The sequence below is a fragment of the Bombina bombina genome, chromosome 5 (assembly GCF_027579735.1).
Source record: "Bombina bombina isolate aBomBom1 chromosome 5, aBomBom1.pri, whole genome shotgun sequence".
NCBI classification, from domain to species: Eukaryota; Metazoa; Chordata; class Amphibia; order Anura; family Bombinatoridae; genus Bombina; species Bombina bombina.
This window is the reverse complement of record NC_069503.1, coordinates 919,998,568-920,016,236: the sequence shown is the minus strand read 5'-3', so window position 1 is coordinate 920,016,236 and position 17,669 is coordinate 919,998,568. Positions and strand designations below refer to the sequence as shown.

General features: G+C 36.8%; 1 protein-coding gene across 2 annotated transcripts in view; it reads right to left on the bottom strand.

Annotated features, from left to right (window-relative positions):
- The window catches only part of TRIM55 (tripartite motif containing 55), a 203,933-nt gene that overhangs the window by 141,914 nt on the left and 44,350 nt on the right, over positions 1–17,669 (bottom strand). For both annotated transcript variants that reach the window (XM_053715086.1, XM_053715085.1), the window contains exons 3-4: positions 15,208–15,373; positions 8,300–8,395 (exon numbers count right to left, since the gene is read on the bottom strand). In XM_053715086.1, coding sequence (XP_053571061.1) covers positions 8,300–8,395; positions 15,208–15,373 — 262 coding nt within the window. The remainder of the gene's footprint in view (positions 1–8,299; positions 8,396–15,207; positions 15,374–17,669) is intronic.

The following is a 17,669-nucleotide window of genomic DNA, read 5'->3' as shown; positions in this document are numbered from 1 at the left end:
AAATAAATTCCAAGGTATTTGAGTTTATCCTGAAGTAGGGTGTATGAGCAAAGGGTTTTGAGGTTCTCAAAGCTTTCTTTTGGCAGGTTAATATTAAGGATTTCAGATTTTCTAGCATTGATGGAGAAGTTAGAGTGGGAACTAAATCTCTTAAATTCTGTCAATAAGTGTGGCAGGGACTTGTGTGGATGTGTTAAGAAGGTGAGAACATCGTCAGCATAAAGAGTGAGCTTATACGTGTTGGGACCTAGCTGTGGGCCTGTGATATGTGGGTTTCTCCGAATGTGGGCCGCTAGTATCTCAATGGATACGGCAAACAGTAGGGGAGACAGGGGACACCCCTGTCTCGTGCCATTCTGGATTCTAAAGCTGTCAGAGAGTGTGTTATTTGCCCTGACCTTGGCGGTCGGGCAGGAGTAGAGGCTAAAGATCCTCCGAAGCATCATGGATCCTATCCCAATAGTAGTCAGGCAAAGCCTCAAGAAGGCCCAGTCCAGCCGGTCAAATGCTTTCTCAGCATCAGTTGAAATCAGGATGGTGGGTATTTTTGACCGGCCGGACTGTTCAATTAGGTGTAAGACCCTTGTGGTGTTGTCCCTTGCCTCTCTTTTTGGGATAAAGCCAGATTGGTCGGTGTGAATGACCTGTGGCAAGATTTTATTCATTCTGGACGCTAATATTTTTGAGTAAAGCTTAATATCTGTATTAAGTAAAGATATTGGTCTATAGTTGCCCACCTGAGTGGTGTCCTTATCTGGTTTAGGGATAACTGATATGTATGCCTCAAGGGAGCCCTCTGACCATGTTGTTCCCTTATCTATGGACTGAAATAGAGTTGTTAAGTGGGGGATGAGTAGGTTTTTATATTGTTTATAGTAGGCATTTGAGAACCCGTCTGGACCTGGGCTTTTATGTAAAGGGAGGGAATTTATGGCTGTTGTTACTTCCTGAGGAGTAATGGGGCTGTCTAGGAGTTCTGATAATTCTTTAGGGATGCTAGGAAGAGAGGCGTCTTGTATGTACTGTTCTGTGGCTAAGGGCGTTGCAGTTGCTGGGGGGGTCTGTAGGTTATAGAGACTGCTATAGAAGTTTTTAAACTCCTCAACTATTGAGGGGCTACTTACTAAACTGTGCCCCGCAGTATTCACTATCTTATGAATATGCATGTTTAGCCTACGCTCCCTAAGGACTCTAGCAAGAGAGGGGCCTATCTTATTAGACCTAGCCAGGGATGTCTTTTTGAGATATATCGCCCTAGTTTGGGCTTCCTTGTAGAGTAATCTATTTAAGTCATTTCTGTGTTGCCTCAGGAGGTCGGAAAGGGAGAGGTCAGCGGGTGTTTCTTGGTGTTGTTTCTCTAGGGTGCGTATGGAATGCAGAATAGTCGAAATTTGAGTTCTAAAGTGTTTTGTCTGTAAGGCTTTATGTTTGATCAGTTCTCCACGCAGGACCGATTTATGTGCTTCCCAAAGTGAGTGGGGGGAGATGTCATTTGTGTTATTAATTCTAAAGTATTCCTCAACGGTATCTGCTATGTGTTTGGAGAGTATTTTATTTTTTAGCAACGCTTCGTCTAGCTTCCAAACAAGGGGGATAGAGGGGTTTCTGACCATTCAAGGGTTATTGATACCATAGCGTGATCTGACCAACTAGTTGGGGTAATTTCTGCATTCTGAATTTGACCATATATAGATTGATCAGCTAAAACATAGTCTATGCGGGAGTAGTTTCTGTGTGGGTTTGAGTAGAAGGTGTAGGTGCGTTGGGAAGGGTGTTTCAGTCTCCATGTGTCAAGTAAAGTCAGGGTTTGCGTGAGGGACATTGTGTCAGTGAGTGTTTTAGGGGGAACACTGCTGCGTCCTGTCGAACAGTCCAAGGTGGGGTCAAATGCTAAGTTAAAGTCCCCTGCCATGACAAGAGGTCCCTTCAGGTGAGAGAGAATATGACGTTTGAGTGTTTTCAGGAATTTGGACTGTTTTGTGTTAGGAACATAAATGTTAGTCAATGTTAACGGCCTGTTAAATAGTAAGCCAGTCACTATTATCCACCTACCTCCCGGGTCAGAGACAGTTTCTAGTAGTTGGAATGGTAAATGTCTATGGAACAGAATCCCCACCCCTCCTGTTTTCCTAGTGTTATGGGAAAAGTATCCCACAGGGTATTCTTTGTTAGAGAATAGAGGGGGGGAGTCCTTAGGGAAGTGGGTCTCCTGGACAAAGACTATGTCTGCTTTTATTTTTTTGAACCACGCCAGTGCTACGGAGCGTTTGGTGGGAGAGTTGAGCCCTTTAACGTTCTGTGTAACTATTGAGACTAATGGAGGCGCCATGATGTTCTGGGTAATCGGCAGTTTAAGATGTGTAACCTAAGTGTATGCAGGTGGGTGCGAACGTGTTTGCTAAGGGGAATAAGAAGGGTAGTTCTTACCTGAAGCCGCAATTCCTTTCGAAGCGTACCGCCCCATCCAGACCAATTGGACAGAGTAAGAGTAAGGAAGAAAAGGGGGAAACAGAGGACAGATAAAAGTCTAAAAGGAGAAAACACAATAATTAATAATCCAGTTGTAGACTGAACATCAATATGAAAACACCAAAAATTAAACAAACAGTGCATGAGTATTCTAACAGGAGTACTCATATATAGAGTGGGGGGGGGAAGTGGCTGCTACTACGTTTGGTAGCAGGCCGGTTATCTAATCACATTATTTATAGGAACGTGAATTCTGGTAGGTCATCTAGGAATATGGGCAGCAATTGTAACAGGCCATATGGGAGGTTAATCTCACTTTTGACAGCTGAGATAATCAACAGACATTAATAACCATATGTAGGGACTAAGTGGGGGGACATTAAAACTGGGGGTCTAATGTTACTGCTATAAGTCTAGATGGCTAGGAACCAGTTGCTTATTCTAGGTATGTACAGTATGGCTAATGAAAAACAAAAAGCATAACCGTATATTCTTTGCATTAGTTCAATGATTTTCAAGGGGATCAATCCGGGTTTGAGGATGGTTCTTTGGGCTGTGTTCTGTTTCGTTTGTGGCGTGAGACCTGAGTCCAATCTTGTCGTCTTGTTCGCTGATCTTTAAGTGGGGGAGGCATGTCGGATATGGAGGGGAGAGTAGGGGGCCGAATGCCCAGTTGGGAGCAGAATGATTCCAGATCTTCGGGGCTTCTGTAGATAGCAGTAACATTGTCCTTTACTACTCTGAGACAGAAGGGGAAGCCCCAACGGTATGGTATTTTTTGTTCTCTCAAAAGCAGTGTCAGAGGTTTAGCCTCCCTCCTCTTTGTTAAAGTCATTTGACTCAGGTCTGCAAAAAATTGTAAAGCATATCCTTCAAAAGTAATAGGTGCTCGTTGTCTTGCTGCAGATAGGATATCCTCTTTGTCTTTGTAGTTAGTGAATTTCAGTATAATGTCCCGCGGGGGTGCGGGGTCTTTGGGCAGGGGTCTTAAGGCACGATGAAAACGGTCTAGCAGGTATTCCTTTCCCCCGGCCTCCTGATGTTTGTTTCCCATAAGCTCATTAAACAGTTTCTGGAGAAAGGGCAGCAGGTCTGCAGCTTTAATAGATTCAGGGACTCCCCGTATCCTGATATTGTGGCGTCTGCCTCTATTATCCAGGTCCTCAACCTGGTCCTGTAGTTGCTGAATTATATTGGAGTTGCATGTTGAATGTTGGATTTGTTGATCAAGTAGCCTGTCTGTGCTTTCTAGGCTTTCTTCCAGATTTGCAATTCTATTGCCTATTTCGCTAATTTCTTTTTTAACCTCAGTGAGGCTTGATTTAATCATTGAGCTAACTTGTGTTATGAAGTTGGAGAAATCTTCTTTTGAGGGGAGAGATAGTATGTCTGCCTTAGTAAGAATATTGTCTTCTTCCAATGTTATGTCCGACTCTGTCTGTGCAGGGGGAGATTTTGAAGGAGAAGAGGGAGTATGTGCAGTGGGGTTATCCATTGCCTTAAAGAAAGAGTGAACTTTAGGTGTAGCTGCCCCAGTTCCCTTTAATGTTTTTTCAGTTCTGGGCCCTTTCCTAGTAGCCATGAAGAAGCAATGTTAAACCAGGTTTAGATGGAACTATCAGAGTCAGGCTAGTGCCGGGTAGTGAGCTAGGTTGCTGCCCGTTGAGAGGGGATTAATCACTCCTGGTAAAAATGGAGAGGATTGAGATGAAGATGATTTTTGCAACTGTTATCTAGATATCCACGTGGCCTAGTTATGGCAGTTATAACTGCCCATTATCCTTGAGTTATTCACAGTGTCTTAGTTTGTGCTAACATATGGTGTGTGGCAGATTCATCTATATATATTGTCACAGGGTTTCATTCCCCTTTATGTAGCGGCTCTGTATGTGTGGCCTTGTGTAGAAGCTCTGAAAGATTTACTCACTGCGGCGTATGTAGCCGTTGGATTTTGCGGTCACGTATCGGCTCGATGTCTGATCACAGTCTCCTGTATTCCGGTGGGGTGAGATGATGGTTAGTCAGCCGAGCAGGCCTGTGGTTTGAGAATGTAGTGGCCTCCGGGTGATTGTGTCGGACCGCGTGGTCGGCCACGCTGTGTTAGAGGTGCTGATCTTCTACGGTGCTGGCTGGAGTTTAAAACTTCTATTACTCGATCAATGATGTCAGCAGGTGTTCTGTAGCTAATAGGCACTTATAGATAGATGTTCCTAAGCCGTTAAAAGTTTCATAAAACCGGCCTCACACCGGAGCTCTTTCAGCTTGCGTCCATTTCTGAAGCAGGCTAGCTCCGCCCCCCCCTGATTTTAACTTTTTAAATAAATTTTTTAACATTTTTATCTCACTGCTGCTTGTTCTCTTTGGCTATAATAGTCTGCCATTGGGCCTTAAGATAAGATAACCTCTGCCACTGACCATCGTCTGACATCTCTCTCAGCATCAAGGAATATCTCTGGACTCCCCCTGGTTGGGACGAGGATACTTGTAATCTGAATTGTGCCTGGGTGTCTGCCGGACGACACATTGGTCCCGGCTTACCTATTTTGCACATTTGTGCTCTTCATCATGTGAGTAAGATTCCACCAGCACCTGTACTGTTAATGTCTGGTTTCCTGCCTGATCTGCACCATGTGGTGCCCTCTATCCTTTATGTTCTAGATTCATCTTCTTTGTGCAGTGGCGTGACTCATTAGTGGAGCTGTGATACCTTCTGGATTGGATTAACCTTTATATAGGACACTTTTGTGTTATTGTTATATCAGATACATTGTTTTGGCTCTTTAGATTGCTTTATTGCCACACTCTGCATGTTTGAGTTTGCTATTGTTTGCTATTTTTTGGTCAGTATGTTAAACTGACACTATAGTCACTATATAATCGACTTAATTGACACAATAGTTAGCTTTACTATATATAGGATTTGTTTTCATCCTTATCTATCTGTTTACTTAGCACATCAGTATTTACCATTGGCACATCTTACAGCTACCAGTTTGGCTCAAATTAAGGTTACATTTCTGCCTGCTGTGTATTTTATTTTTTGGGGGGGGTTTTAGATTAGGGCTTTGGGCTTTTTTAAAAGAGCTAAATGCCCTTTTAAGGGCAATGAAAAGGAGCTGAATGCCCTTTAAAGGGCAATGCCCATACAAATGCCCCTTTAGGGGCAATGGGTAGCTTTGTTTTTTTTTCAGACCTAGGTTTTTTATTTTGGGGGTTGGTTGGGTGGTGGGTTTTACTGTTGGGGGGACTTTGTATTTTTTTACAGGTAAAAGCTGTTTAACTTAGGGCAATGCCCTACAAAAGGCCCTTTTAATGGCTATTGGTAGTTTATTGTAGGCTAGGTGGTGTTTTTATTTTGGGGGGGCTTTTTTATTTTTATAGGGCTATTAGAATAGGTGTAATTGTTTATATTTTTGATAATTTCGTTTATTATTTTTTGTAAGCTTAGTGTTTTTTATTTTTTGTAATTTAGTGTTTATTATTTTTTGTAATTTTAGATTTATTTTTTTTTTTCTTAGTGTTAGGTGTTTTTAAATTTCTAATTTAGATTTTTTAATTGGTAGTATTTTTTAATTTTATTATAATAGTAATGTTAGGTTAATTTATAGTTTAATGTTAGGTTTATTTTTATTTCACAGGTAAATTTTTATTTATTTTAAGATAGTTATATTATAATTTAAAGTTAGGGGGTGTTAGGTTTAGGGGTTAATAGTTTAATTTAGTGTTTTGCGATGTTAGGGGCCAGTGGTTTAGGGGTTAATAGGTTTATTAAGTGGCAGTGATGTGGGAGGCCGGAGGTTTATGGGTTAATAACTTTATTATAATGGCGGCGATGTGGGAGGCCGGAGGTTTAGGGGTTAATAACTTTATTAAGTGGCGGCAATGTCGGGGAGCGGCGGATTAGGGGTTAATAGCTTTATTACAGTGTCAGCAATGTCGGGGGTGGCGGATTAGGGGTTATTAGGTTTATTTAATAGTTGCGATGTCGGTGGGCGGCAGATTAGGGGTTAATAAATTTAATATAGTGGACGGTGGTTTAGGGGTTAATAGGTAGTTTATGGGTGTTAGTGTATTTTGTAACAGTTTAGTTATGAGTTTTGTGAAACATTTTTGTTGCTCAAAACACATAACAAATGGTCTCAGATGGCGGTATGGATTGTGTCTGTATAGGCTGTAACGCAAGCATTTTAGCCTCAACGCACAACCTGTAATACCGGTGCTATGAAAATCCCATGCAAAAATGTAATTTTTTGAGTGCGGAATGGACGTTGCGTTACAGGCTAAAAAGCTTGCGGTATAGCAATACCGACACAACTCGTAATATGCGTTACTGACCATTACACTGGAATTGCCATTTTTCAGAGTTAAAAGCCGTAACGCAAAACTCATAATCTACCAGAAAGCTTGTTCATTGACAGTGGTTACAATATTTGGAACATGTTAAAGCAATTGCAAGATTCTTTAATTCATTACAGAGTTTTACACAAATGTTCGATTCTAACTATGCGGTTAATTCCAATATTTCCAATATCGACTCTAATTAACTTGGTTTCAGAAGATATGGGAAGCCTTTGTTACGGGGCTTTCAGATGGGATGGTCCCTTTGTGACTGGGATTTCAAAAGGAGCCGTGCCTTGGTTAATGGGTTTTCAAATAGGATTGTGCCTTCGTGACCAGGATTTCAAACTGGATCATGCCTTAGTGACCAGGATTTTAAACTGGATCATGCCTTAGTGACCAGGATTTCAAAAGGACCCATGACTAGACTTTAAAATGGGATAGTGCCTTCGGGATTTCAATAAGGTAGCTGAAAAATCTGGAAAACAGGTTTTGTCTTTGCAGTCACAAAGGCACAGTCCCATTTGAAATCCCCATCACAAAAGCATGGTTCATTTTGAAACTCCATAACTAAGGCACAATCCCATTTGAAAGCCCAGTTACAAAGGAACAATCTCGTATGATAGCCCGTTTATGAAGATGACTGTACTGCAACTGAAAATCATGACAATGCGAGTGTGAATTGAAAACATTTACAGAATATGATTGTTACATGCCAATTCTAGATGTTGGGGCCCTGATTTCCATTTTCTCCCTTTTCTTGCAGCTGTACGGGATATCACACATTAAATATGTACATATGTATTAATAACATGAATATATGTAAATTGACATACATGTTTGTTTGAAAATTTGTGTCCAATGCAGATTAACTATACATTAGTGATGAAAAGAGCATTAGTGAATCTATACCATATATACAAATACACATTTAAAATGTTATCTGTGACCATTTCAGATTGTCTTACACATGTACAAAACAATATAATTATTAAGTGCTGGTGTCAAATTCAATAAGTTTAAAATGGTCTTCAAAAACCTTTTCAAAGGTATTGAGAAAATGGATTGTAATTGCAGAGAACTTTCCGATTTCATATTTCAGCAAGCCGAAAATGCATATGCAGCTCTGAGAAACAGCCAAAAAATGGCTATTGTGATCACGTCAAAACTAAAAGTGCCCTTTACTGGCTTAAAACCTGCCAAAACACATTAGACAATAGATAGGATTCGACCCCTATGTAAGCTAATAAAGAGCAGCATACTCACATAGCCACCAATCAACAGTCATATCCTGCTCAGGAAATGCTCTGTATTGCACCTGATGCGGGAACGTAACTTTGTTTTTAACTTCTATGCAGAGGTTAAATATATAAAAAGGAACATTGTGTAATACAAAATACCTAGCACATCTACACTAATATGGACCTTTAATGCTTGTGTCTTGTAACAGGACAGGTTGTTAAATATACTACAAGGTGAAATGTATTCTTACCTCAACCGTCTTGCATGTCTCCTCCAGTTGGCTGATCACTGCTTGTATCCTATCGTTACATCCAACCAATATGGCAATGCCGTCCGAAAGTTCAGACTAAATAAACATTAAAATCACACATGAACAACAGTGTCAATATATTTATTACAAAAAACAGAAACAAGCTATTTTAATAATTATATCTTTCATTTTTTAATGAAACCAACAGTCCCTCATTTAGTAAGATGGTTACTGTTTAGAAGCTCTGTCCTGCTGTGTTTCCTTCCCCTATTTATAGCTTGGTTTTACAAAGTGAAACTGGAAGCCACCTAAGCTCCAATTACAAATGCCTAACTGTGCCTTTGACCTCCCCACCTGGGATTGCTGTTAATATAACCTCATGTTGCCTACCCCTGACCCTCCGTCAAAGACACTCCATCTGTCAGCCATCTTGGCTCATTTCCTGGACTAAAATAAAATTGGTTGTATGATTGTATTAAACTGCAATGACCTAGATTACAAGTGGAGCGTACTCAAGCATTCTCAAGTGATAATAATTTTAACACTGAAAATATTAACCAAAATGAATAGCACTGTTAAAGTTATTGTGACTGCTCATACATAACCACAAAATTGGCCTCTGAGGTTTTATTTTCAAATATTTTTCAAACCTTTTTACTAAGAGCATTGCGTTTGTTCATAGATAAATTGTACTAATGCCATTTTCAGATCTATTTAAAGGGACAGTGTAGAGTAAAATTGGTTTCCCGTTGATGTGTTTTCAATGACTTGTTATACCTGCTGTAGAGTTAAAAAGCTAAATCACTAATTTGTGTATATTTTTGTATATTAAATAGCTGACTCTGCTGAATAAAAAAATAACCCAATTAGTAGCCAGATTACTAGTGTCGCAGTAATCGTTACACACGAGTGAAAAGGGGTTTATTGCGGCTGTTTAGACACGTTGCATGTAGCGCACGTATTACTTGTACACTTGAAATGACCAGTGAGTGCCTTCTCCTACTTGATATATTTAACCGCTGGCACCCTGGCAGTTGCCATTAAGGTGAGAGTGCTCATTATTGCATTATATATATATATATATATATATATATATATATATATATATATATATATATATATATATATATATATATATATATATATATATATATATATATATATATATATATATATATATATATATATATATATATATACTGGGAGTGCAGAATTATTAGGCAAGTTGTATTTTTGAGGATTAATTTTATTATTGAACAACAACCATGTTCTCAATGAACCCAAAAAACTCATTAATATCAAAGCTGAAAAGTTTTGGAAGTAGTTTTTAGTTTGTTTTTAGTTATAGCTATTTTAGGGGGATATCTGTGTGTGCAGGTGACTATTACTGTGCATAATTATTAGGCAACTTAACAAAAAACAAATATATACCCATTTCAATTATTTATTTTTACCAGTGAAACCAATATAACATCTCAACATTCACAAATATACATTTCTGACATTCAAAAACAAAACAAAAACAAATCAGTGACCAATATAGCCACCTTTCTTTGCAAGGACACTCAAAAGCCTGCCATCCATGGATTCTGTCAGTGTTTTGATCTGTTCACCATCAACATTGCGTGCAGCAGCAACCACAGCCTCCCAGACACTGTTCAGAGAGGTGTACTGTTTTCCCTCCTTGTAAATCTCACATTTGATGATGGACCATAGGTTCTCAATGGGGTTCAGATCAGGTGAACAAGGAGGCCATGTCATTAGATTTTCTTCTTTTATACCCTTTCTTGCCAGCCACGCTGTGGAGTACTTGGACGCGTGTGATGGAGCATTGTCCTGCATGAAAATCATGTTTTTCTTGAAGGATGCAGACTTCTTCCTGTACCACTGCTTGAAGAAGGTGTCTTCCAGAAACTGGCAGTAGGACTGGGAGTTGAGCTTGACTCCATCCTCAATCCGAAAAGGCCCCACAAGCTCATCTTTGATGATACCAGCCCAAACCAGTACTCCACCTCCACCTTGCTGGCGTCTGAGTCGGACTGGAGCTCTCTGCCCTTTACCAATCCAGCCACGGGCCCATCCATCTGGCCCATCAAGACTCACTCTCATTTCATCAGTCCATAAAAGCTTAGAAAAATCAGTCTTGAGATATTTCTTGGCCCAGTCTTGACGTTTCAGCTTGTGTGTCTTGTTCAGCGATGGTCGTCTTTCAGCCTTTCTTACCTTGGCCATGTCTCTGAGTATTGCACACCTTGTGCTTTTGGGCACTCCAGTGATGTTGCAGCTCTGAAATATGGCCAAACTGGTTGCAAATGGCATCTTGGCAGCTGCACGCTTGACTTTTCTCAGTTCATGGGCAGTTATTTTGCGCCTTGGTTTTTCCACACGCTTCTTGCGACCCTGTTGACTATTTTGAATGAAACGCTTGATTGTTCGATGATCACGCTTCAGAAGCTTTGCAATTTTAAGAGTGCTGCATCGCTCTGCAATATATCTCACTATTTTTTACTTTTCTGAGCCTGTCAAGTCCTTCTTTTGACCCATTTTGCCAAAGGAAAGGAAGTTGCCTAATAATTATGCACACCTGATATAGGGTGTTGATGTCATTAGACCACACCCCTTCTCATTACATAGATGCACATCACCTAATATGCTTAATTGGTAGTAGGCTTTCGAGCCTATACAGCTTGGAGTAAGACTCCCTGTATATATATATATATATATATATATATATATATATATATATATATATATATAAAGCTGTTAAAATAGTTTTTTTTGGGGGGGGGGGTTGTAATGTTAGGGGGTATTTGGTTTATTTTTTTGGCAAAAGAGCTGTTAACTTTAGGGAAATGCCCTACAAAAGGCCCTTTTAAGGGTTATTGGTAATTTATTTATAGATTAAGGGTTTTTTTTTGTTTTTTAACAGGGATATGAGATAAGGAATATTTTTTTTTATTTTGAATAATTTGAGTTGTTATTTTGTGTTATGTTAGGTTTTTTTATTTTTTGCATTTTTAGCTTTTTTATTTTTTGTAATGTTTATTTTTTTTTTAGTAATTTATGTTTTTTATTTTCTATAATGGTAGGGTTTTTTATGTAATGTTAGGGTTTTACGTAAATTAGGTTTTTTATTTTTTTGTAATTTTTTAAATTATTTTTTTAAGGTAGTTAGTATATTTTTTATTTATTTCACTGTATTTTAATTGGGGTTAAGTTAGGGAGCATTAGGTTACGGGGCTTAGTTATTAGGTTAATACTCTGTGTTGTGGTGGGTTGGCGGTTTAGGGGGTTAATAATAGTGTTATTAGATACTTTGCGTTGTGGGGTGTTGGTGTTAATAGTTTAATAAGGTGCTTTTTTATTTTGGGTGGTTGGCGGTTTAGGGGTTAATAGTTTTATTAGGTACTTTTCATTGTGGGGGGTTGGCGGTTGTGCCCTTTATCTTAAAGGGATACTAACCCCACATTTTTTCTTTCATGATTCAGATAGAGCATGCAATTTTAAGCAACTTTCTATTTTACTCCTATTATCAATTTTTCTTTGTTCAAATGTTATCTTGATTTGAAAAAGCAGTAATAAAAGGTTAGGAGCCGGCCCATTTTTTAGTTCAGCACCTTGGTAGAGCTGCTGATTGGTTTGCTACATTTAGCCACAAATCAGCAAGTGCTACCCATGTGCTGAACAAAAAATGGTCTGGCTCTAATGCTTACAGTACTGCTTTTTCAAATCAAGATAGCATGAGAACAAAGAAAAATTGATAATAGGAGTAAATTAGGTGCTTAAAATCTCATGCTCTATCTGAATCATGAAATAAAAAAAATGGGTTTAGTATCCCTTTAAGCAATAAAACAAATAATAAACTGGAAATGTAGCTTTAATACTATATTAAAAATACCATTAATAGCAGTACACAGAATAACTGGATATTTTGTTATACATTTAAAATGAAAATCTTTTGAAATGTGCAGTGCAGCATCTGAATGTGACTGAAGTCTCACCTGTCTTTGATGAATATATAATACAATTAGACACAAAGAACTCACACTGATCAAGCAAATTAATAGTAATTATCATATTAAGTATGTGACAGTGGTCCATTAATACTATTAGTTAAAATAACATTTTTGATCTTTGTTCTGGTTCAGCTGTATTAAAACTGAATGTGGGATATATGGTCTCTGCTTTCATCTATTTTATGTATATTTAAGTAAGGTTGTATTTGTAGGATAAAAGAGCTGAATTGTTCAGCAGATTAATTTATATATATATATATATATATATATATATATATATATATATATACATATACATATATATATATATATATATATATATATATATATATATATACACATACTGTGTATATATATATATATATATATATATATATATATATATATATATATATATATATATATATATATATGATTAAAAACTACTTGGGTTTAATTTGAAGCAAATGTGTATTGAGAATCAGTGTTGGTGATATTTGTTTGATCCATCTACACACACAACCCTTTACATCACAAGCAAGCTGAAGTTTAGGGGAATTGTCCAACTGATTTTAAAGAGGCATATATTTTAGAATGTAGATATGTTTTGAGTGCTAAATCCCTTTCACAATCAAGTTCATTATTATAATTTAGGAAAGAAATAAGAGTCTGATTTTGAATAGAAGCATTTTTGCAACACACATGTAGTCCTATACTTAACATTTGCCAGTCCTGTTTATTCTGATAATACAAATTCTTCATACGTCACAACACATTTACAAGGTCATTTTTCAATGAATTCCATAGATAAAAAGATGATAAACCCAGAGATAACACTTTTCAAATAATTGCTGGGAACCCAATCAAGTACACTGTAACCCTAGTTCTGTGCATTAGCAAAACACACAGAGATCACCCCTTCTAGATCACCAAGCTCTACCAGCTCAATCAATTAAAGTTATAAAAAATTAAAATAAAAACAAGCCTTTTAACATAAAATAATAATGTCGCCAATGTCACCATTTTGTTTGTCTTTAAAGGGACAGTTTACGCAAACGTTTTCTCCACTTTAATTTGTTCCCAATGATCCACTTTACCTGCTGGAGTGTATTAAATTGTTTACAAGTATTTCCTTTACCCTTATATTGGCATTTGAAATAATTGCTTTAGCGATTATACCTACAAGCTCAACCCATTTTATTAGGTTGTGGTTTCAAAACACAAAACCAGCTATTTCAAATACACAAATAAACCTTAAAAAGCAAATTCTCATACATTTTATACTCTGGTAAAAAAAGTAATTTGAAACATATTAAGGGAAAAACAATGTTACAGTATACTATCCCTTTAATCATGTACTTTTTGTTTTTAATTACAATATCAAGAGATTAACAAGGGGAAAAAATATTTTGAGTTGCTATTGGGAGGTAACAACCTCAAGTTTCAGGGTTATTATTGGCTGAAGCATTTTTTGACTGTGATTACTGGAAAAACATAATAACAGAAATCGTTATCTGGCAAAAACAAGTATGAGATTGTGATCAACTCACAAATTTAGAAACAAATTAGAAGCTTGTTATTTTTAGGTGTGTTTTATCCGGATAATAGAAATTTAATTTTGAAGTCAATGTCTCTTTAAATCTGTTAAATATCATTAAAGGGACATTAAACACTAAAAAAAATGCTAGATATAATGAAGCATTCATAGAAAAGATTAGTCTGTGAATAACATGTAGATGTATTTTTTTAAAGTTTCATTAGCTGTTTAAAAAGTGACAAAATAAGTGTAAAGTTTTAGTGTCTATAAAACAATGGGAGCTGCAATGTTGTAACTTAGGTTACCTTCTCTGCTGTGGCCAATTAGGGACAGTTATAAATAGGTCACTAGAATGAGCAGCCAATGACTGTGTAGAATATAACAGTGTTCTGCACTTTCATTTCTAACAGGAACTGAAAAGCTCACAATTTCAGAATGGAATTACAGGAAAAGGGGACAAAATAAATAATGAAATTATATTGCAGTTTTTTTTATATACATTTACAATTATTATTTTATATTACCACCTTAAAGTGTTTAATGTCCATTTAAAATGTTAAAATGTTTACATTTATAATGAAGCTAGCAGGAAATATATTTGTGTAAATAAATTGATGCTCAAATCTCAGTTGCTCAGCTGCATCCACAATAAAAAATTATATATATATTTTTGTTCAGGATATAAATTATCCATCATTCAATCGTTGATAGAATTTCAGTGTAGAGATATTAAAGCATACTGTAAGCTTAGTATGTATCAGCAAGTAAGCACTGCATTACAAATGACTTGCCTAGCTTTGCATGAAACCCAAACATTTTCTTTCATGATTCAGATAGAGCATATTTAAATTAATTTTCCAACTTACTTATCTTATTACATTTACTTCATTCTCTTGGTATTCTCTTTGTTGAAGGAGCACTAATGTACTACTGGGAGCTAGCTGAACACATCGGCAGAGCCAATTACAAGAGGCATATATGTGCAGCCAGCAATCAGCAGCTAGTTCCCAGTAGGTATGTTTTTTAACAAAGGATATCAAGAGATCAAAGCAAATGAGATCATATAAATAAATTGAAAAGTTGTTTAAAATTGCATTCTCTATCTGAGTTATTAAAGAAAAAAATTTGGGTTTCATGTTCCTTTAATATTTAAATTGCTTTGCTGTGGCTAATTAGGGATTTTTTATATAAGAGCGCCTGCATCAAGCAATTACTGTGTAGATTACTGCACTCATGTCTGTTTACAGATCAGACTTACATTACATGAAAATAGATATAATAAATGATGAAAGTACACTGCACACTTTTTATTATGCATAATTAAATATATTATGGGGGATTTAAATTTAAAGTAATTTTATGTCAGAAACGTTTACCTTTTGTCCTTGGAAAACATGATTCAGAGGAGCAACTTGACAATCCTTGTGAAGACCAAATACTTTGCACATGGAACATGTTGGCACTTCGCAGTTGAGACAATATATATTAATTTTTTCATCTTCATGTTCCTCGCACATTGGGTAGTCAGTTTTTCTTTCAGGCCTAGGGACCAAAATTAAAAATGTATTAATCAATTTCCAATTATTTTAATTTCAAAAGAGATGAACTAATCCATGCATATTGATAAGAATTCTTATTAGAATCTAAATGTTGTGCTTGTACATATTCGCTATAAAAGAATAAGAACATATGGTTTGTGTGTGTGCTATTTTCAGTTTGAGAACAAGCAATCACAGAGATTTATAGGTTGAGAGATTGGGGTTAAAAAAAAACTTTTAGCTTGTGTTTTATCTTACTTTAGTAACAGAATTGTTTGAATTGCTGACATCTGGAGAAGTCTGTGTTTAGCTGAAACGCAATGGCCCCAAGTTATCAAGGTCTGTCGGACCTGATCCGACAGTGTGGATCAGGTCCGACAGACCTCGCTGAATACGGCGAGCAATACGCTCGCCGTTTTCAGCATTGCACCAGCAGCTCACAAGAATAATAAAAAATATTTTTTTTCTGATTCAAGATTTATCTACATCTTTCTTCTGAGTTCTGACCCTTGCATTTATTACATAAACTCACAGAACTTAAAGGGACATTGTAGACTAGATCTTTCTTTGCATAAATGTTTTGTAGATGATCCATTTATATAGCCCATCTGGGAGTGTTTTTGTAACAATGTATAGTTTTGCTTATTTTTTTTAAAAACACTGTGATGATTTTCAGACTCCTAACCAAACCCCACAGTGTCAGATGTATACATGTGTTTACTACTACTGCTGGCTCCTGTTTATAATATCTGTCTTTTCATATGCAGGGAGGGGTAGTTTCTGCTCTTCCAGCCCATTTCACTGGGTGTCCCAGTCAACCTCATCAACAGTGCTAAACTAGGAGCTTCTAAGTAAGTTTTTAAAAAGTTTTATACTGGATTTTTAGATCAGTATCTGTGCATAGTCTTCTTTATAGCAGTGTCTATTACATGCAGTTATATGAAAATTGGTGTATACTGTCCCTTTAATAGAAGCCAGCTATTCATCTTCTATATATGAGACAGCTGAAAACCCCCCCCCCCCCCCCCAAATTCTTAAATATTAATGCTTGGTTTTGATTCCAGTGTTCATGTATTCACTGGTGGAAGTTTGAGGCCCTGAAGGACCAACTTTTTGTGTTTTGAGGAGCTGTTTTCCAGAAATTAAACAATAAAGTGGAGCATTAATTAGTGCTCCTGCTCGAGCGCTAATACCTTTGCAAGTAAACTTGTAACACGGGCGGGTTAGGACATGTATTTTAAAGGGACACTGAACCCACATTTTTATTTCATGATTCAGATAGAGCATGCAATTTTAAGCAACTTTCTAATTTACTCCTATTATCACATTTTCTTCATTCTCTTGGTATCTTTATTTGAAAAGCAAGAATGTAAGTTTAGATGCTGGCCCATTTTTGGTGAACAACCTGGGTTGTCCTTGCTGATTGGACAGAACCAATAAAAAAAGTTCTGTCCATGGGTCTGAACCAAAAATCGTCAGGCTCCTTAGCTTGCCTTCTTTTTCAAATAAAGATAGCAAAAAAATGAAGAAAAATTGATAATAAAAGTAAATTAGAAAGTTGCTTAAAATTGCATGCTCTATCTGAATCATGAAAGAAAAAATTGGGTTTAGTGTCCCTTTAAGTTGAAAGTAAAAAGGTAGCATGCAAGCGAAACCTGATGCAAGGTTCAGGACTTCAGATACAGCGATTAATTAACTTGTTCTCCTCATAGACTTCAGTGGAGCACACTGCTCTTGTTTTACTAGTGGTGAGTTAAGAGTTTGATTGAGCAGAGTCCAAAATACTGCTTTAAAATGTTGTGTTTTTTTAAGACCTGACTTAAACCATTATTACTAATAGTTTAGCAGAGAACTTCATGAAGAACTACTTGCTCACCATTGGCTTAGCACACCCTTAGCTTAGCACACCACTGGCTAATAGTTTGAGTGATATCCAACAGGAATTTTACTAAGCCCCAATAGAAGTTTGTTATGTAAGAGATTTAGTGCACCAGTGCTGACTTGCAGATGTTAGTGTGCTCTAGACTATCGCTTGAGCAATAAATAATTACTTTGGACTTGTAATATGAATGTCAAAATAGAAGCGTTCGTAATTGTGCAAGAGCAATGAAAATGCACAATAGCACTAATATGTTTAAGCAGCAATTGTAATCTAGCTCTATATGTATACAAAGTGAAAATGGTGTCATATAGTATGTTGAAAAAAGTCCCAAATTAAAGTGCAATATAAACATTTAAAATATATTTTTTTTAAAAATTAGAATCACAATATATTTCAATTTTAAAGGGGCATGAAACCC